The sequence below is a fragment of the Vicia villosa genome, linkage group LG2 (genome assembly GCF_029867415.1).
Source record: "Vicia villosa cultivar HV-30 ecotype Madison, WI linkage group LG2, Vvil1.0, whole genome shotgun sequence".
NCBI lineage: Eukaryota > Viridiplantae > Streptophyta > Magnoliopsida > Fabales > Fabaceae > Vicia > Vicia villosa.
The window spans coordinates 133,991,846-134,013,347 of NC_081181.1; the positions used below are offsets into that span (position 1 = coordinate 133,991,846).

The window sequence follows — 21,502 nt, forward strand, 5'->3', positions numbered from 1 at the left end:
CGTTTTGGTACTTGCTAAAATACACATAGGAGCATGCAATAATCATATTAGCAGAAAATCCCTTGCCTACAAATTACTAAGGACGGAATACTATTAGCCTACCTTGATGAAGGATGGACTCACCTTCGTTAAGAAGTGTGACCATTGTCAGAGGCTCGTTGATCTTCACCAAGCCCCAACTGAACTTCTATAGTCAATGACCTCATCCTAGGCCTTTCTACTAGTGTGGGTGGACATCTTAGATTTGTTCCTTTGGCGACATGTTAACTAAATTTTTTAATAGTAGGAGTAAATTACTTTACAAAGTGGATAGAGGCGGAAGCTATCTCCAAAATCACAGCAGAAAAAGATCGCCCATTATGTGCAAGTTTAGGCTTCCCTAAGACATTGTTTCCGACAATATGACCCAATTTTCCAGCGCTACGATCCTTGAATTTTGTCGAGATTTAGGAGTACAAAAAATGTTTGCATCTGTTGTACACCCACAAGCCAATAAGTAAGTTGAATTGACGAACAAGGTAATCCTAAAGGGACTTAAAAAGAAGCTTGATGATGCCAAAGGCTTATGAGCTGAACAACTCCACGAAATAATATGGTCATTTCACACCATCCCTCACTCTACTACTAAGGAAACTCCACTCTCCATGGTATATGGAGTGAATGTCATGCTTCTCGTGGAGATTGACTCGCCCTCATGGTGACGCTCCCAATTTGATCAAATGATAAATAAGACATGATTTGAATGTGCGACATACTAGATCAATGAATTGAGATAATTTTTTATGTCTGAGAATTTGCCGCCAAGTATAGTACAACTCCAAAGTCAAACTGAGGGAGATGTGAGAAGGTGATTCAGTCTTAAAGCAAGTAGTTATGCCTACATATTAGGGAAAACTACAACCCGATTGGGAAGGGCCTATCGCATATTCTAATACGTATAAGTTGTAGAAATTGGACAAGAAACTCCTCCCCATAATTTGGAACACTATCCATCTTAAGTATTATTACAGCTAGACTATTTGTAATTTCAATTTCTTGAATGTTTATGACTTGCAAGGACATTTTCCAAGATAAATTACCGGAATATCTAAGAGCACATCTTAAGGATCTGTTTTGTGAAGGGTAGAATTGACGTTTGTGCACTTACTTGAACCCAAATGAACAATGCGAATCGCAAAGAACTTTTGAAACCTAACAAATGATCATGTGCGAAATCAAACACCAGTTTGCTAAATGAAATCAACAACTTGTGAAATCAACACAAAACCTACAAATTCAAACCGTGACTTTCAAAACCTAGATGAACAACAGAGAACTTTGAAAATTAGGAAGGAACTGAGTGAAATTCGAATCACTCCTTGAGGAAGTCACAATATGAGGCCAAAAATGATGATGAACTTTTAGTGAGAGGTTGATTTTGGATGAAAATGGAGGATTTTGGATTTGGTTTTAGTAAACAAAGATGAATGAAAAAGTTATGTGAGAGAGAAGAAGATGAAAGATAAAATGAAGAGACGATGGAATAGAGAAAGAAGAAATGTAAAATTGAGGTGGAAAAAAATTATGAAAATGAATTAAAAAAATTACTTCTTATAAATAATATAAAAATTAATACTAATAACCATTAACTAAATCCCTCACCATAAACCACATTTAATAACCATTAGATTAAATTAGTTTACACATCTTATCATAGATCACACCACATTAGATTATTTCATCAATCTTATTTCCCTTTTGTTTTGAATAGCCTCTTCTCCGTCATTATCTCTGTCATCACTACCACAACAACATTAACACTACTATCATTATCATTATCATGAGTGATACAACTTCATTAAAACTTTGACATTTTTTCTAAAAAAAAAACACTTTCATATTTGTCAGTATTCAAATTAATCAAACAACAACTCATTAAATTTTGGAATAATCCTTACTAAATTGCAAAACAAGTATATTAAAAAAATTAATGGGAAACTTCAACAGCAACACAAACTTCTTTTGCTCTTTCTAACCGTCAACCGTTATTTTATTATAAATTTCAATCCAACTGGATCCATACCGTTATTTTATTATAAATTTCAATCCAACTGGATCCATACTTAATATGGAGGAACCAAATGACTCTTTATCATTTTCTCAAAAGAAAACAAATACTCCAAAGAAAAAAAATCTGAGTAAATTTAAGTTGTAAAGCCATAACTTGGTTTGTCATATTTTTTTTTTATAAGCAAAAGATTATACAAGGTATTACAAGAAGAACCTCTATTACCTATGGTGTGACATGACCAAGCAATCCTTTGATATTCATGATTACATCGTCGAGCACCCATGGTTCGCCTTTAAATAAGAAATTGTTTCTCGTCGTCCAAACGGTAGTTAACCAGATAAGGCACAACTTCTTCTTTTTTATCTTCCCCGCTAAAGCTTGAGTGAAATTTCTCATATGGTACACTCCGACATAATCCTCCGTTTCCTTAATATCCAACCAACCATAAATGCTCCTCCAAACATTTAGACTAAAAGAACATTTGAACATGAGATGTTCAAGATCTTCAAGTTTCTCCTGGCAGAAAATACAGACTCTTGTTGATCATTTCTGATTATCCCTCTTAACTAATTGATCTTTTGTAGGTAGTTTATTGAGCACCACCCTCCAACCAAAAAGCTTTAAACGAGATGGAATGTTGGTCTTCCAAATCCTCTTGAGTGCCAACTTCGAATGAGTTTCCAAAACTTCTTCCAAATCCCGATCATGCATAAGATTGTAACAGCTTTTCACACTAAATCTGCCTTCTTGGTTCGGCCACCATCTTAACGAGTCTTTTGCGGTGAGAGTGGGGCTGATATTTGTTAGCAATTCAATTAGGAAGAAAGCTTAATGTGAAAAATGCCAAAGTGTAGATAGAAAGAGGGCGAAAATGTCAAATCAGAGTATTTTTGGAATTGTCTTCAAGGATACGTTAATGGCAGAGTGGTGGTGGTAGTTTATTTATTTATCTTTTGGTATTGACGGGGTGGTAGTTTGGATTGAGAGAAAAGCAGACTAGAAAAATAAGAGAGAGCATAAAATCCAATGTATTTTGGTGTATTATAAAATCCGTTAACTTATTAAATCTAATGGATATTAAAAGTGGTTCATGACGAGGGACTCATACCTCATCCTATTATTAATTTTTTATATTCTAAATATAAAAAGGTTTAATTGTAATTTTGATTTCTTTATTATTTTTTTTTTAGATTTCGATCTCATATTTTAAAATCCGAAATTTTAGTTCCTATAGTTTGGTTTTTTGAGGATTTTATGCCCCTGTAAATTTAAATGTAACTTTAAATGAAATGACACTCACATTAGTGATGTGTCAGGGCCAATTCAGTAGTGAAATGTTAAAAAAAAAAATTTATTTAAGATTTATGTTTAACATGTCATCAATGTGAGTCTCAATTTTTTAAAAATTGTCTTTGAATTTGTAAAGGGGCCAAAATCCAAAAAAAAAAACTAAAATAAAGGGACTACAATTCAGCATTTTAAAATAGATGAACCAAACCCAAAAAAAATATAATCCGAAAATCAAAATTGCAATTAAGCCATATAAAAATTTATGAAAAAAGTTATAAAAAAAATGCAAGGAGCAAACAAAATCAAAATAGAAAAATCAAAATTAAAAAAATGAAAATAGAAGCACCAAAGTTTGTAATTAACCCCACAATTTTTCTTCGCCACCATAAACCCTACTCTTAATAATAATAAGGGTTAATACCTATTTTACCCCCTGCCATATGGGGCGTAGTTGAAAAACCCCCCTACCAAAAAAAAAACCCAAAGTTAACATCCCCAGCAGCTTTACCACTAGGCTGCGTGTGTCTCTTTGTTCAATATTTACCTTAGCAGAGTTATACTATTAATCTTTAACGTTAATAACTTTAATAGTTAATTTCTAACATTAAACTAAATTTCTAATGTTAATTAAATTATAAAATATAAACTAAATTAAACTAAATTAATATAAATATTAATTATTATTTTATAATTTGACTAATTGATATTGTTTTCATAATAATTAGCATTATTAATTAACTGTAAACAAATATTATTACTAATAGTTACTAATTGATATTGTTTTACAAATAGTTACTGTTATTGTAAAAATAAGTAATTATTATTTTATAATTTAACTAATTGATATTGTTTTCATAATAATTAGCATTATTAATTAACTGTAAACAAATATTATTACTAATAGTTACTAATTGATATTGTTTTACAAATAGTTACTGTTATTGTAAAAATAAGTAATTATTATTTTATAATTTAACTAATTGATATTGTTTTCATAATAATTAGCATTATTAATTAACTGTAAACAAATATTATTACTAATAGTTACTAATTGATATTGTTTTACAAATAGTTACTGTTATTGTAAAAATAAGTCTTCATAATTTAACTATTAACAATTAATATTATTGTAAATTATAATTTAAGTTATTAGTATTAATATTTATATTAGCATTAATAATTCTAATTTAATATTAATTAAACAAATATTAATTAAATAATAAAAATATTGTAAATTAAATATTTGTTGATAATTTAAATTAAATATAAATATTATTTTATAATTTAACTAATTGTAAAATATAGTTTAATTAATTGAGAAAATGCGTGGGCATAAGAATTAGCGTTAATTAGTAAAAAAATATTATTATACTAATTTAACTAATATTTATATATTTTATTTTATATAAATATATAAATATTAACGCTAATTAGTAAACAAATATTATTTTATTATTTTATAATGAATTTCTTAATTAATAGTTTATAATAAATATTAATTATTATTTTATAATTTAAGTAATATTAATTAATAACATTAACTAATAACTAATACAGTAATTATAAACTAATAATATTTACAATAATTAATTATGAAAATATTAACTAAGCTATTAACGTAAACACAATATTATTATAAACTAGCTAAGGCAAATGAATAACAAAAAGGAACACGCAGCCTAGTGGTAAAGCAGCTGGGCATGTTTGCTTTGGGTCCTGGGTTCAACACCCACTAGGACCAATTTTTTGAGCATTCATATTAAACATTCCTAAAACCAAACAATAATATAATAATAAAAATGCCACGTGGAATTAAAAAAAATAAAAAATAATAAAAATGCCACCTAAGCCCAACCATGTCATTTGAGCATTTATATTAAACATTCCTAAAACCAAACAATAATATAATAATAAAAATGCCACGTGGAATTAAAAAAAATAAAAAATAATAAAAATGCCACCTAAGCCCAACCATGTCATTAAAAATAATTAAAAAAAAAATTGCCACATCATACTTTTTAGTGAGGTGGCGTGATAAAGGTTCAAATGCAAACTTTTGAAATTTTATGAGGCATGTTTTGAAACTTTTTTTTTGGCAGGGGTTTTTTTCAACTACGCCCCATATGGCAGGGGGTAAAATAGGTATTAACCCTAATAATAATTGGAGTCTGCAGCCCTGTCGCATAGTCTCTGTTTGTTCTCCACTGCGTGTGAATCTCCTTCAAAGAACCGAAAGTTCTTCATCCCTGTGAACGACTAGAGCTTCTTCCACCATAACCTAAGGTGAATTTTTAACTTAACGTTCTATGTTAAATTTCAAAATAAACTCTTTTTTTCCCTTGCTTTTAAGAAATTAATGTGGTTATGCTACTTTGCAACTGATACAGGAAGCGAAAATGAAAGAAATTGTAACAATCCAAGTTGGTGATTATGCCAATTATATTGGCTCTCACTTCTGGAACTTTCAGGTTTGTATTGGTTATTTTTTACAATTTAATGATAGAAACTTTATCTACTTCACATTTGTTTGCTTTGTTTATTTGTTTCCAATGGTATGAATTGCTTTTTCCGTTTCTTTCTGATTATGCAATAATTAATGTGTGTTCAATTTTTAGGATGAGTTGCTTGGGTTGGCTGGGGACCCTCAAGCTGATTCCGTCTTCAAAAATCAGGATCTTAACATGGACGCGCTTTATCGTACTGGTGAGACACATCAGGTGCAATTTTTCTCTAGTTTATATATTTCAAGTATAATTGTTATTATTTTGAAACGAAAAGAAAATCTTGTACTTGCTGAGACACATCAGGTGCAATGTTGTTTGGGGATAGATTATTGAATAGGGTCTTGTTTGCATTTGGACTTATCTAGTTGGTTTACTGCTTATGGCTGTATATTGCGGTTATGCTATGAACCTTGACATTGCAGCAAAGTGTAGGCAAATGTAGCCGTAATTGCTGTTGTGATGGCATTTGAAGAACTTGAAAAACTTTTGTGTTGTAGATGTAATTGGGGATGTAGACTTCAATTTAGAACTACAGTGCTCCATTCCTTCCATGTGTCTTGTCCTTGTGCACTAATGCTAACATTTAAATATTGGGGAAATAGGTCCAGGGTTAATTATTAAATGTTACTTCAATGTCTAGATGGAAATTTTTAGTAGTTGTTAAAATTTCGATAGATGATATGAGTTTATAGATTAGAAGCATTTACTGTTCTACTTATGCTTATACCATTTTGCTTAAATGTTTGCAGGGCATTGATACATACACTCCTCGCCTAGTCTCAATAAATATGAGAGGTATTTAATTTATATGCTTTTATATTGAAAAAACACATCAGTTTGGATCTTGTCCTTTTCATTAGATCTATTTGTTGGTTTTTTGTTGTTCATTAAGTTGACACCACTACGTGGTTGTGAAGGATTTATGGTCAGTCTTACATTCAATTGAATTATGAAAAGAAATAGCGATCAAAAACTTTGTACTAGCATGTAGCGGGACCTTTTTCGTTGATGCAAAGGTTCAGTGATGCTGTGAAACAAGTTAAATGATTTTTGTGTTGAAATAGAAATTCGATGAGCATGTTATGTTGATAGGAAAATCGTAAACAATATAAACTAGAGGACCGATTATATTATATGTGAAACTTACAATGCCAAAAGCAGAAGACAACTTATTTTCTTATTGCTTAAGATGATTAACACAATATTTTGGCAGTAAAAAGGACTCCCTCCATCTCATAAATGGTGTTCTATTTGAAGTGTGCGCGGTTCTTAAGAAACTAATTAGTTTAGTAGATTTTAATGGTAATATATGTGTCATGACTAAAACACCCTTATTATTTGTAGTTAGTTGAATAGTTAAGGTAATAAATAAGAGTTCATTAGTGGAAAAAAAAATTAGTACTTCATTGGTATTCTAAACTGACAATTACTATTTTGAGACAAAAATATTACAAATGAAACACTTTTTATGAGACGGAGGGAGACATTATTAAGATTGTTGACTTTTCACTGAAGACAATTGCAGATGTTTGCTTTTGAACATGATTCCCACATATTTAAACTTTTTCTGCAACGTTGCTAGCCTTATCTTTATGGAGTTATCTGGTGTTTTCTTTTTGGATGTCGTATTTTATCTCAACTAAAATCCTTGCAACTTCCATTTGCTTTTGCGAGCGCCTTACATTTTTTGTCTTCTGTTGATCTCATGATGATAGCATGTAGCACTGTAAAAGTATTTTAGTATAAAATTAATTGTATAATGTCTCATCCGTTTTTCTTTTTAGTCCAAACATCATTCATACTACCACCCCATTATAATATATTTTTCCGGATTTGTTAAACTTTTCAGGATCCCTTGGATCTATGAGCTCACATGGTACATTATATAAGGAGGTTGCTCCCACAACATCAGATGTTTTCACTTGGTGAGAACTTTTAGCCTATGCGTTTATAATGAAGGTTCAATGAAAAATATTAAGTAGAGAAACTGTAGAGGATTGAGGAAGGAACTCTAACATTGACATTGTTGTGAACATTGATTTCTGTTGTGAATTTTCTCTCTAGATTATTAGCTTTTAGAAAATTGGCGTTGGATTCATTACAGTTCTTTTGTAAATATTAGCAATGTTTAGACATCATATCAGGTTTAGTATTAGTAAATAGGTTGTTGATAAAGGAAGTACCTGAAAACAGTAATAGAGATGGCAGATCTTTGCTACAGACACACTAAAAGAACTTCAGATTTAAGAGTATGCATAAAATAAAAAATGGTTTGTTTTCTACTTGAAGACATTCTGTTAAGTTGTATCTTTTTGCCGTTGGACATCATACCTACTTCATCAGTTGTGTCTCCATAGACTCTTGGTTTAAAATTATTTTCAAATGCTTCTAATGTCCATACACCTATGTGCAGGACTGGTGGTGTTTCATCCCAAGCCTCTGAACCTCGGAAAAAAAATTTGTTTCTACAAAGTCTTTATGAAGAGGAAAACCAAAACATGGTAACTGAGATTAGTGGTTCAAACAGTGGTTCTCCGAGTAAGTATCAGGATAAGGATATAACCGAGAGTCTAGAAGATGGAGTACAGTTTTGGACAGATTACTCAAAAGTACATTTCCACCCCCAAAGTCTCTATGAATTAAATGGAGTATGGACGGATGTTGAGGAATTTGACAATTATGGAATTGGAAGGGATTCTTTTTCTTGGGCTTCACAAGGGGAAGAAATTAGTGACAGGCTTCGTTTTTTTGTTGAAGAATGTGACCATGTACAGGTAACTATTTTTCTTTTTTTAATCTAGTAGCCTTTTTAGGGAATAGTTCTCACATATCTTTTTACTTGAACGGAGTAAGTATCTAAAACATCTGGTTTTTCTATGTTTTCATTTTTCAGTCAATTTGTATTTATTTTCGTTTTTTGTAAGGTCCTTAGAATTTGCTTATACCTTGAATGTAGCAAATGATGCTTTTATTTAATGAACTAGATTAATTATTTCGATGCATTTTATTTTACAACGAACAAATTATTTCATAAACTTGAATAGAACCTGTAAATTGAAGTACAATAGTCGTAATTCTGTAAAAGCTACGGTAACCTAACACCGTAACATTATAATTTAATAATCCTCAAACCTATTTTTTTTTAGCTGTCTACTTCAGTGTGATATTTTAATATTGATGGTACTATTGTTATGCTCACATAACATATTATTTTGATCTTAGCCATAGCCCTTTTCCGTTAGGCTTTAAAAAAAAAAACTCAGTTTGCTTTGATGTTCCTTGAACAATAATTCTTTAAAATTTGGCAGGGATTTCAATTTGTAGTTGATGACTCTGGAGGTTTCTCTTCTGTGGCTTCTGAGTTTCTAGAAAACATTGTGGATGAGTATACAAACACTCCTGTCCTACTGTATGCTGCCCGTGGTTCTCGTTCACGAGCAAATCTTCAGACCAGGAAGCGTACAATCTTAGAGGAGCTTCATGATGCTATATCATTTTCAAGACTATCGTCCTACTGTAAACTAATTGTACCTATTGGTGTTCCCTCCTTAGGTAGCTCTATATATTTTTTTGTAATATAGATTTGATAATACACAGCAAATAATGACGATTAATATGCTGATACTGTACAAACTTGAATGGTCATTGATGGCCTTGTTTTGTTCTATTCTCAATCATAATATTACTGCAGTTTCCTCACTGATGTCAAAATGTATCGGTGTTGGCTAATTGATGCATAAATTATAGATTCCAAATCTCTTGTTCAATTATACTAAACCTTCTTTGATGTCTTTATTCTGATCTAAAGTTCCTCTTTTTGCTAAATTTCTTAGGTAGAGCTTCCAAGTTCCTCCATATTGAAGATGAGAAGCATTACCACTCAAGTGCCGTTTATGCTGCTGCACTACACTCCATTAGTCTTCCATTCCGAATGTTACCAGTTGGGCCTACTGCTGATGCAAGTTCTGTTTCTGGGGCTGTGGATTTTCATGGACTTATTCAAATGTTATCAGGGCAAGGAAGGCAGAATATGGTGTCAATTCTGGATGTTTCCATGCCAACACCTGCTTTAACTGGTACATGAGAATAATTTGAATTAATCTTGATAAGAAATGTTTTTAATTAGTTTTATTGTTGAAATTCAGGGGGACAGAATGAAGTGTCTTTGTTAGAAAATTTTCAGCCGTTGACCCCAATGATTTCTGAGGATGGTGAAGACATACAGGCAATTGAGCAGTTGACAGTACATGGAGCTTTTGCATCAGGTATTTCCGTTGAGATTTATTAATCATTGATTTTTCTTGTATGTTCTTGTCATAGTTTTCTAAATTTAAATATTATTATCCACTTCAACGATCTTGCCATGTATCTAATAAGCACACCCCCAAGCAAAGAATTGTCAAAATGATTTGTCTTCATTACTTAGTCGACTTTTATCTTCTGTTTCTTCTGAATTTCTATTTTCTGCATGATTATTTTCATCTCAACCCCTTTGCTATTTTGGATCAGTAGAAGGTCGTCGCGCTTCAGTTTCAGAAGTAAAAGATTCATTGGATGCTGCTTTTGAGCGTGCTAATACAAGGCCAATGTTCAGCCATCTATCTGTTGCGCTTTGTCCTCTGCCTATTCCCTTGCCTTTTCCATCAATCTTTGGAAATCAAGTTGGCAAGCACGGTGAATTGATGGGCAGCCAACTGACTAATTCTTCATCAAAAGGATCCTTTGACGTCCATTCCATTCCCATGGCTGCCAGATTACGTTCCAGCAGCGCTGTCTTACCACTTTTGGAGAATAAACTACAAAATCTTCACCGGTATGGAATTACGCGAGGAGCAGCAGGGGCAGAGATACTTAGGAGTTGGGGCTTTGGACAAGAAGAACTGGTGGAAATGCAAGAGATGTTGTCTAAAATGGTTGCTACATTGTGTCCTCCTCAATTGTCATCCGATTCAGATTAGAATGCATACATATCATACTTTGTTCTTGGTTTCAAAACACAAGAAGAAAGGAACATCTCTGTAAGTTATGGATTGTGTCTTTGTAACAATTTTGACCCATGCTGACTGGTTGCTCAAGCCTTTTGATCTGCTTAGTCTCCCCTACCTACATGGTTGATTTTAGTTTTCTCAAGTCTAGTTGATATGAAGAAGGGTCATAAGAAATGACATTGGTGCTTTGCTCTGTGACTCCATGCTGGCTTTTAGGACCTCGTCTGTGGGATTAATCTTGCCCTTTAAGCATTCATGAAAAGCTTGCAATATATTCTTAACAAAGATATCTACAGAGGCTCTTCATTTGCTTGTTAAAGGGCATAAGCTCGTGCTGAGACTGCATGTATTTTTGGAGGTTGTTAACGGTTATTTCCAATATATTATCAATATCAGTGACTGCTGGTACTGAATTTCCAAGATAAAAGTCCTTAAGAGTTTTGGGTTTGCAGTACAATCAAAACATTTAATTTAATTGTTATATTATAAACAAGTTATACAACAATTTTCTATCTTCAATTTATTTTGGGTACAAAGAGTACTATGTATGAACTTGTAAATCAACAAAAAAGCTCAAAATGTATTTGGTCTATAATTTTAAAACCATGTACGTTTTGACTGCTGTTTATACTTCCGGAGAGACCATTTCTCAAACATGTAGAGGCTGACCTCTCTATACACATGCTTTGCAAATTATATTCAGTTTTAAATTGAATAAAAATCATCTTTAAAAATGTATTAATATACAAAATAGACGATTATATTATTGGTTAATATAATATATGAAGGTAATTTTAATATTTTAAATGTAATTTTGTTCTAATTTTAAAATATGGATGCAACATATATGACGAAAATGGTATACTATTGTTATTAGATGGTCAATCCTTGTTACAATATTCGGCCGGGCTTGTGTCTGTTCATACATTGTGTGCGTCTAAATTTCAATCAAAAATATTTTATTTGAGAATTTCTTAATCCACCCTATACTTTTCTTAAGTCCCATGTGAATTTCCAAAAATGTCTTTGAAAATCGGAATACATTTCTGTGACGCACCAAAATCTTGGAAACCTGGGTTTTGGTGGACGAGACTCTACGTAACAACTTTAAACTAATCAGAAACATAACTACTGGTAGGAACCAGAGATGTATTTCCGGAAGCACCCCAAATTCTTATGAATTTTTAAGACTGAAGAACGTTTACATGCAGAAATAAATCGAAAATGCACTTACGAGATAGAACTGGAGATGCATTTCTGCCTCGTGTTGGCACTTAAACGCCCACCGCCTCTTCCCCTTCCTCATTTCAATAATATATTCAAAACACAAAACACACTCAAACCCTCTCAACCCCCATTGTGTCAAAATCATCCCATTTTGCCAAAAGTTCATCAAGAATCATCAAGCATCAGATAAAGTTCAATGTTCAACCAGATTGAAGCAAGAGAAATCATCACTTGTAAGTTGTTTTTGAGCTCTTTGGAGAATATGTAATTTTACCTACAAGTTCTGTTTTAGGGTCTAAAATTCAAGTTTTTTTAGTGTTTGCAAGCTTAGAAGTCATAATACAAGTTTTACTTATATTGTTTTTATGATCAATGATCGGTTTTTTGAGGTCTTGATGGTTGAGCTTCGCCATTGATGAAGCTGAAAAGTTGCAGGTTGCAGGTCGTACCGCTGAAAGTCATAAATCATGGACGGAAGATCTCTAAACTTATACCTCCCGTAGAGCCATGGTTTGATCAGCTCTTGGTGCTTTCAAGGTTGAAGGACCTGACCCTTTGTAGATATACCACAGTTAATCATGGTATGATTAACGTTACTGTTGAGAGGTGGCACCATGAGACGTCCTCCTTCCATCTACCATATGGTGAGATGTCAATCACACTCGACGACGTCGTGTGTCTGTTGCACCTTCCGACAAGAGGGAGGTTTTTAGACCATGAAAGGTGCGACAAAGAGGAGGCGTTGAAGTTGTTGGTTTATAAATTGGGAGTTGACCCTGATGCAGTGATGACTGAGATGGATAAGACCCGTGGTTCTCATGTCAGATATAGCTGGTTGAAGAAGGTGTTTGATGATGAGCTTCTGCTAGCACAACAAACTCATGGTGATAAGCAGGTCTCCCATCACAGAGCGTATGCTATGAAAGCATACCTGTTATATCTGGTTGACACGACCATTTTTATGGACACCAGTGGCACTTACACTGATATCATGTACCTGCGGTTCTTTGATGATTTTGAGCGGATCCATGCGTGGAACTAGGGGGTAGCTTATTTGGTGTACCTGTATCATAAGCTGTCTGAAGGCTGCAAGGGGAGGACGAAGTAGATGACCGATAACATCACACTCCTGACGATAAAATTTATTAGTATTATATTATGATTTCGTTTTATTAATTATTGTGATTCCGTTACTAACTAATAATCATTGTAATTTCAGGCCTGGATCCTACAACACTTCCCCCGTATCTCGGGTTGGTCATTGGATGCAAGTTATACGGAGGACCGTCTGCGTGTCGTTGCACTCAACCTGCTCAGAGGGAACCAGGCGGCAAAGTCGTTCAGAGTCTATATTCACCGGTTGAGTTTTGATGATATACACTTTCACGCATATGCTGACCAACGTGTCACGATTTCATTCGATGACGTTGCTCTGTTTTTTGGATGGTTGGCTTGCGGGTCGCGCAAGACTGCTGCTTATCTTCCTGAATGCGCCATGCGCCAGTTCGGGTACATGTAGGATATTCCCCGGGATCATGTTGTTTCTGCTTCTCCCCTCGTGAAACGGAGGGATATGGGTGTCTTATTTGATGATTTTGAAACTCATCTTGTGCCACATGAGGCCCGAAGTACCGTAGCACCAAACGACTAGAGCTATGCTGACGGTGATATCATTTGGTTCTTCATGGTGTCTCATCCATACCTTACACAAGTTGCTCCAGAAAATCCATCGAGGCCAGCTCATCAGGAGATTCTAGAGGAGGAGCATGCTAGGGAAGATCATGCCACTAATGTGTTGCCTCAGTGTCGTCGTATCATGGAGATCGCATGGGCAGATATTGATGGATGATTGTTTCCTGATGGATCTGAGGTTAGAGATATACTAGATGCCATCATGACGGAGGCTAGGAGTTTTGCTGTACAATAGGCAGTGGAGAAACGCCGGAAGGGTGACAGACCGACTCATAGTCTGTCATACTCAATATTAATTTTTAAACTGAAAATAACTCACTTATAAAAGATAAAATATATATATAAAAATGTGTATTTAGATATGCATATACGTTTTAAAATTGCATATACATTTTAAAATTTTCACTTTGGTAGGGTGGGATGAGTACGTCAAAAATATAGTTTTTAAACAATGATACAGAATAAGATTAAACCAATGGTGGGGGCACTAATAATGCAGAAATTACTGCTTGAATATTGAAGTTGAGTGTAAATTTAGGAAGATGATGTGATCGCTACAAGCTTATGATACAAAATCTTTGACGTGGTAGTTGATGGATGGCTTTTTTGATACTAGACTTGCTATGATTACAAACTTTATAATTTGCCTTTCAAGATGTAATCCTCAATTTCCAGTTTGGACCCTGAAAGCTCCCTTCACCTATATGTCCAAATGGAGCAAAGGTTAGCTTTCAAGATCAACATTCCAACATTATATTCAAGCATACTTCTAGTCCAATAAAATTGAGCAGAGGTTTATTTAACCTCATTACTACTACAAAACTTAAGCTATGTTTGGCCCGACAAATTTTAGCTTAAAAGCGACTTTAAAATTAAAGATAAAATTAAGAGCCTTAAAAGTAAAATTAAAATTATTTGGTAATTATTATTAATTTTAAAGATAAAAGAATTTATTTATTTTTTTATAGAATGATATGATAAAAATTAAATAAAAATCATTCTGTTTTTTTTAAGAAGTCGCTTTGAATTTTTTTTTATTAAATTATAAATTGTTTCATAATAAGAATGAATCACTAAAAAAACACATCTTCATCACTTTTTTTAAAAATAAAATCTAAATACACTTAATTTTTCATGTGAGATAACAAACAATGACATTAAATATAATCAGTTTCAAGATAATCTAACAATTTGGTGCAAATAAAACAATTATAGCAAGAACAATATAACAATATAAAGAGTAAGAGCATACAAAAATTGTTTACCAATTTGTTCATATTTATCTACTATGTGAGACGAAAAACTCTTCGATCTAGTACCAATAAATTTTTTTTATATAAGATTACAAAAAAAAAAAAACACAAATAAATCTCTAAATTTATAAGAACATCTATATTCTATTAAATTTGTCACTTAATTTTTTCTCTTCTCAAAACATAAATACTCAAATTTAGTCTGTCCACATACATAAGTGGATGGTGGCTAATAGAACTTAAAATTTAGTCTGTCCACATAGTACTAATTTATTTGCGCAATTATATCAAATCCTTTCACAGCAGCCAACGGTTATAATAACGTTCACAGTATTATCATCACACTAGTTACATGGGAGAGTTAATTAAAGGACATTATATTTGACCAGAAGCCACTCATTGACTTCTTACTTCGTATATATAAAAATAATGATAAGAATAAGATCATTATATTTTTGGCTACGTAATATTGTCGGTTGTGTGCAAATCACTCATAAAATGATGCACATGATGTCAAGTTGTATTTTTATTTGAAGTATTTATTTACCACACATGAATATCACCATTTTGGAGTGTGTAATCTGCATATTTTTGAAAAATAAGTTACGTTTGCGAGTTTGGAGGTAAGGGGAAGGGAAGACTTCCGAAAATGAAATTTTAAAAAAATATAAAATTTTTTTGATATTTTTTATAAAAATAATTCCGTTTAAAATGATAAAAGAGTCATTATCATTATTAAATTGTTAATTTTCAAAATAGTAAAACAACTTAAAGATATTTGTAAAATTTAAGTAAGTCCTCCAAAACCCTCCTTCAATACAATTTTTTAGTTCCCCAATTTTATGGGGTTTTTAGTGTTATGAATAAAATCAAACTCTCCAAAACTCTCATACCCAATTTTTTTTATTCTTTTCATCCAATTCTTCCTATTTTCCAAAGCCCTCCCCTCCCTCTCCAAACTCGTAAACAAAGTCTAAAAGTTTATGAGACGAAGTTGTAGCTACATCAGCCTATCTGATCAACAAATGTCCATCATTAAAAATAAACGTTAAGACATCATGAGGATTTGGAATGGAAAATTAATACACTACTTTAGTTTTAAAGTATTAGGAGATTTGGAAATTTTAATGTTAGGGTTGTGAAGTCTACTCATTGGTTATCTAAAAGATGTGAAAGGTTATAAGTGTTGAATGTTGAACATGGAAGTTCAAAATTTATTGTAAAAGAGAAGTTATTTTTTATGAAACCTATATGAAAATGAAATGCAAAGACATTGAAAAAAAACTATAGTGGAAGAAATTTAATTTGCGGTAGATGTTCTTAATAGTAAGACTAGAGATGGGGAGGAAGAAAAGACTTTGTTTAAAGTTCTACTAAAGTGAAATCTACTAGACTTAAGAAGGATATTGTATCACCTTAGAGATACGATTATGTTGATATTATTTAGTATGCTTTGAATGTGGTTGAAAGATTGCAAGACTCAAAATTAAACGACTTCAAGGAATCCTACGACAGCAAAAATAGTCAAACACTACTAGAACAAATACATTTTATGACAACGATTTCACCTCGCATATTGAAAAACTGAGGTATAATTGTTAGACACGCCATGTTTTTTAATAACAAATATACAATCTATTTCGTCGGTTATAGCTGAAAATTGAGGGATAAACTAATTCAAGGTACATACATCGAATCCCAACAACTTCAGATTATGTTTTATTTATACTTTTAATCTAAAAATAAGTCGCTTTTCACCTCAGTTTTATTTTTCAACCGACGTGAATTTGTTTCTCTGGTATCATTCAACTTCACTTGTGTAAAACAACACAAACAGAACCCTAACGAAGAGTCTCAAATAAGAGAGCAAACAAGAGAACCTTAAACAACAAGAGCCCTTAAAACATATCATCCCAATATGAAGATGATATGTGTTTAGGAATCTCATTAGAAACTTGCTCGATGAAAGACCCAAAATATTTTCTTTCACTTCTTTTTTACAGATCTGGTACGTCAAATATCATTATTCATGTTACATTAATGTTGTTGATGATGTTGTTAGTTGTTATTGTTGTTGTTGTTGAGACCCAAAATTCTATTAATGATGTTAAACATATTGATGTTAGTTGTTACGTTGCTATTATTGTTTAAACATATTTATGTTATAAGTTTATTAATGATATTGTAGTTTTGTTGAGATATTGTTTTTTTAAGTTGTTGAATATAAGTTGTTATTTTTGAGTTATTGTTGTTTAGTTGTTCTACTGCCAAAAGTTAGAATGCAAGATGCCAAAATCACGAGCACTCCTTTGGATCATCACACATAACTTTTGGCTATACAATATCCTTGAACCTATAAGAAAAGTATGCGATGGACACTCAAGTGGGCTTAAGAGTGTCATATATGGTATGGTTTGTAGTTCATTAGACTTAACCTATGCAATTAGCATAATAAATTAGGCTATGGTCATTCTTGGATAACTTAATTGGGAATATTTAAAGTGAGTGCTGAGATATTTGAATTTTTCCTTAAAGGATGATTCAAAGTACACAAAGAAATTTTAAAAGGAAAACGCTTAAAAGGATTATCTAGATGCTGAAAGTGCAGGTAATATCACCTTAAAATACCTATCAGGTTTTATTTTTACGTTGTTTAGAATAACTATAAGCTGGAAGGAAAATTAAAAATTAATGGTCATGTTATCTACTACTCAAATGGAATATAATTTCCTTGTTGAAAGGTTAAATGAAATCATATAGTTGAGAGCTATTGTTAAAGTAACAGAGATCACTCAAGAATGTGTGAACATACATTATGATAGTCAAATTTTCATTCACTTAGTCATTCAACAAGTGTATCACAAGAGGAGAAATCTTAGCAACATTGTTTTTACTTCACAAGGGACATGATCGAGTTGAAGGAGATTGTAGTTTAGAATATGATTTTCATTAGATAATTTTGCATACGTGTTCACCAAATTGTTTCTTAGATCAAGGTTCAAGCATTATTTGAACTTGATCAACTTTATTGAAAACTGATTTAAGCTTTAGAGAGAGCAACAAGGTGGTTAGTGGTTAAAGTGGAATTAGAAACGATTTTAAATTCAATATTGAGAATTGAGGTGATCGGTTTAAAATTAATTCCAAAATTCGCAAAAACAAATTTTGCTTAGTAAAAACATAATGCGTTTACACCATGTTGCATCTTGATGAAACATAATGTGTTCTCGTAGTTACGGGAAACACGACATGTTTCATTAAAATGCACTGCGCCTCTCATAAATTCTATACAAGGTGTTTTTATTCCCTTTTTTTATTAAAAACTTCAGCGTGATTAAATCCTAGTGAGCAAAAATTAGTGAGGAAAATGGATGAATTCTTAAGATTCATTGTTCTAAGAAATAGAAGACCTTTGAGGGATATCTAAAGGTAATGGCTCATATATATATATATATATATATATATATATATATATATATATATATATATATATATATATATATGATTAAACACTTTGGTGTGAAATGAGAATAAAGACTATTTTCTTGTAACTCATCTCGTAATATCTTGTTACAACTTTTAAGTTTAATGGAGAGGATAAATATTCTCTCCTTATTTGACAAACCTAATTAATAAGATATATCAAGCCTCATCAATGAAATAATTCAAGGATCAAGTTGAAGTATTAATCAAATTGTTGAATCAAGTAGAGGATCTTGAAGTCTAAAAAATAGAAAATATGAAAGCTCGTCTGGTCCTGCGCTTAATATCTTATAGTGATTAGTTAAATTGTAAAAGGTCAAGAGTAAGTTTTGAAATCCTAAGACAATCAAACACACAAAAAATAATTTTCAAACCCTCTCCAATTTCATGAAACTTCTAAAAAACATATCAAGGCATGTATGATATTGATTAAGAAGTGCTTCTAATTAGTTAGAGTAGTTTTACTCACTGCCTAATCGATTAAGGAATTGGTCCATTTGATTAATTAAAAGTGAAATAATTCCGAATTGTTTAGAAAATATGTTAGTAAATTAATTCATATAGCCATTTTAGAATTTTCTTTTAAGGATTAGGGTTGTTGCCTTTTAAAGTGTGTTGGTTGATTAACACATGATTTAATCGACTAAATTAGTTAACTAGCCCATGGATACTTTTCTTTTTTGAGAAAAATTGTTTTAAATAAAGTAGGTTTGTCCTCATTTCATTATACAAATATTTCTTAATAGAAACCTCTCTTTTATTCTCTTATTCTCTTTGTTCTTGAAATGGCTTTTTTCCACGAGAAATGACACAGTGCTAAAAGAATCAAAATACCTTGTGAGGTTTATGTTATAACTGGTGGTGTTGTTCTTATTATGTTGCATTCTAGAGTGTGATTATATTATTTTGTAAATTATTTAAAGGGTTGCAATCTAAATCTAGTAAAAAATTGTTTGTAGGTTTTTGAGTTTGGCCTGGGTAAAAGCTCTAGTCGTAGGTTCTTGAGTTTGACCTGTGTGAAAGCTCTGGTTATAGGTTCTCAAGCTTGACCTATGTAAAATCTCTATTTGTTGTTTTCTGAGTAAAGTTTGTTTAAAATCTTTGTTTATTGTTGAAGGTTTATGGGTTGATTCTGTAAAAAAACTCAAGTGTGATTTTATTGGAACTTTCAAGAGGAAACAAACTCTTAAAAACAAGAGTATGCCAAGTGGTTAGGCCAAACCTATATAAGTCTCTAGTGCATTCTCTCTATCTCGTTTCATTTTATTTGTTTATGTTATTTCAGTTGTGTATCTCTCCTCATCCTCACTCTCTTTCAATATTTTTGTTGCCATATATGTGGTTATTTATTAAATTAACTTTTTTAATTACTAAAGTTTTTATAAATTGTTTTCTATTTTCAAATATCACAATTCACCCCTCATGTGTTTGGAGTCACTTGGTCAACAAGTGGCATCAGAGGCTAACTTCTTTTATAAGACTACTCGTCTCAGGAGGTAGTATGATAACTTCAAATAGTTTTTCTTTAAAAAAGATAATTTTCATAAACACACCTCCACTGTTTTATGGTGAAAGGTTTAATATATGGAAAGAGAGAATAAAAATATTTTTTATTCTATTGACAGTGGTTTCCGAAATTATGTTGCAAACGACCCTTTTGTACTTACTCACTTTTTTTAATGAAGTAGTAAACAAACATAGAAATATATGGACCAAAAAAGATAAGAGAATATTGAAACAAGGTTTTCAAGTTAAGTTCTTGATGATAAGTTCATTATGTGCCATTGAGTACTATTATGTTTTTACTATAGCACGACGCAAGTGTGGAACACCCTTAATTAAATTGAGAAGTGAAAACACACATATCCAAGAAATTGAGAAGTGAAAATGAAGATAATCTTCTAGGATATTTCTAAAATTTTAAAACTCTTATAATTAATCTAAAAAATTGTGTTTCGGATGAATATCTAAGACTCAAGAGTTGGTATCAGAAAACTGATCCAAGAATTGAATGCAAAGATACAAAAATTAATAATTTTTAGGGTAGATCAATCAAGAAGAAGATCATTGAAAAATTAGAAGAATTGATCCAAAATCAGGTGGAGAAATAGTTGAATCTTCGTCTGAAGAATCTCATGAAGAACATTCCAAAGAATCAAATACCTAGGTAAACTTTTTCCTTAAAGCTACTTGTGATGAAGACGGTGAGGTAACTACTTTATCCTATAAGTAATTGGTTTATTTAAGTATTGAGCTTAATAAAAGAAGTTACATGTTTAAAAGAAATATTGAAGAATTCAAGAAACATGATAAAATTGTTGAAAAACATTGTTATTATAAGATGTTTTTCAAATACAACATGATTTTTCATATTATTATTTTCAAAAACAATTTAATAAATTATATATTCACAGAGGAGTTAGTGAAACAAACAATCGACATTAGATATAATAAATTCAACTGTATTTTCTGTGGCTATAATGTCCTCTTGACATGTTCAGAGGAACAAGAAGAGAGTTGCACAAAGAATCACCAAAATTATAATCTTAATCTCAAACTCAAACTCAAACTATATAACAACAACTAAACCATAAGCATATAAATTTCAAAACGTTGCTAGGTATAACAACAGCAATAACATCAACAACTAAAAAAATTAAATAAAAACATTATCTCAATCTAAACAACAAACATTAAACAACTAAAAAGTAATTTCTCAACAAAAATACAACAACATCAACAATAAACCTATAACATCAATATCAATAAATCTATAACGCATTTATCTCATCAAAAAACAACAACATATAACATCAGTATCTTTTTAACAACAACAAGAAGATTAAACCTCTAAGGTTTCAGGTTTCAACAACAGTAACAAAAAAAAAAAAAAAACAACAATAACAACATCAACAACAACAAAAACATTAATGTAACATGAATAGTGATTTTAAACATACCAAATTTGTGAAGAAGAAGAAGAATAAGTGAACAAGAGCCCTAAACATGTATTAT

The 21,502-nt window shown here is 31.7% G+C and overlaps 2 protein-coding genes across 4 annotated transcripts; both read left to right on the forward strand.

The window, feature by feature from the left end:
- Positions 1-5,492: 5,492 nt before the first annotated feature.
- LOC131652179 (uncharacterized) lies at positions 5,493-11,598 on the forward strand. Of its 3 annotated transcripts, none has more exons than XM_058921970.1 (10): positions 5,493-5,623; positions 5,728-5,808; positions 5,956-6,043; positions 6,594-6,639; positions 7,694-7,769; positions 8,258-8,618; positions 9,153-9,396; positions 9,678-9,920; positions 9,990-10,109; positions 10,354-11,598. In XM_058921970.1, exons 2-10 carry the CDS (start codon positions 5,771-5,773, stop codon positions 10,800-10,802), a joined length of 1,665 nt encoding a protein of 554 aa, XP_058777953.1. In that variant the 5' UTR covers positions 5,493-5,623; positions 5,728-5,770; the 3' UTR covers positions 10,803-11,598. The 3 variants fall into 3 exon arrangements, with proteins under 3 accessions (XP_058777953.1, XP_058777951.1, XP_058777952.1); XM_058921968.1 differs by having other exon boundaries at positions 5,956-6,057; positions 10,354-11,592; XM_058921969.1 differs by having other exon boundaries at positions 5,956-6,057; positions 10,357-11,544.
- An 876-nt stretch (positions 11,599-12,474) lies between these two features.
- LOC131650061 (serine/threonine-protein phosphatase 7 long form homolog) lies at positions 12,475-13,430 on the forward strand. The gene is made up of 2 exons (XM_058919803.1): positions 12,475-12,943; positions 13,279-13,430. The coding sequence occupies exons 1-2, from the start codon at positions 12,475-12,477 to the stop codon at positions 13,428-13,430; spliced, it is 621 nt and encodes a 206-aa protein (XP_058775786.1).
- The last annotated feature ends 8,072 nt before the right edge of the window (positions 13,431-21,502 follow it).

Coding starts and splice junctions, on each gene's coding strand:
- LOC131652179 (XM_058921968.1), top strand. CDS start 5,737: ATGAAAGAAATTGTAACAATCCAAGTTGGTGATTATGCCAATTATATT. Junction 6,058..6,593: donor GTACTGGTGAGACACATCAG/GTGCAATTTTTC, acceptor AAATGTTTGCAG/GGCATTGATACATACACTCC. Junction 9,921..9,989: donor GCCAACACCTGCTTTAACTG/GTACATGAGAAT, acceptor GTTGAAATTCAG/GGGGACAGAATGAAGTGTCT.
- LOC131650061 (XM_058919803.1), top strand. CDS start 12,475: ATGAAGCTGAAAAGTTGCAGGTTGCAGGTCGTACCGCTGAAAGTCATA. Junction 12,944..13,278: donor GCTAGCACAACAAACTCATG/GTGATAAGCAGG, acceptor TTGTAATTTCAG/GCCTGGATCCTACAACACTT.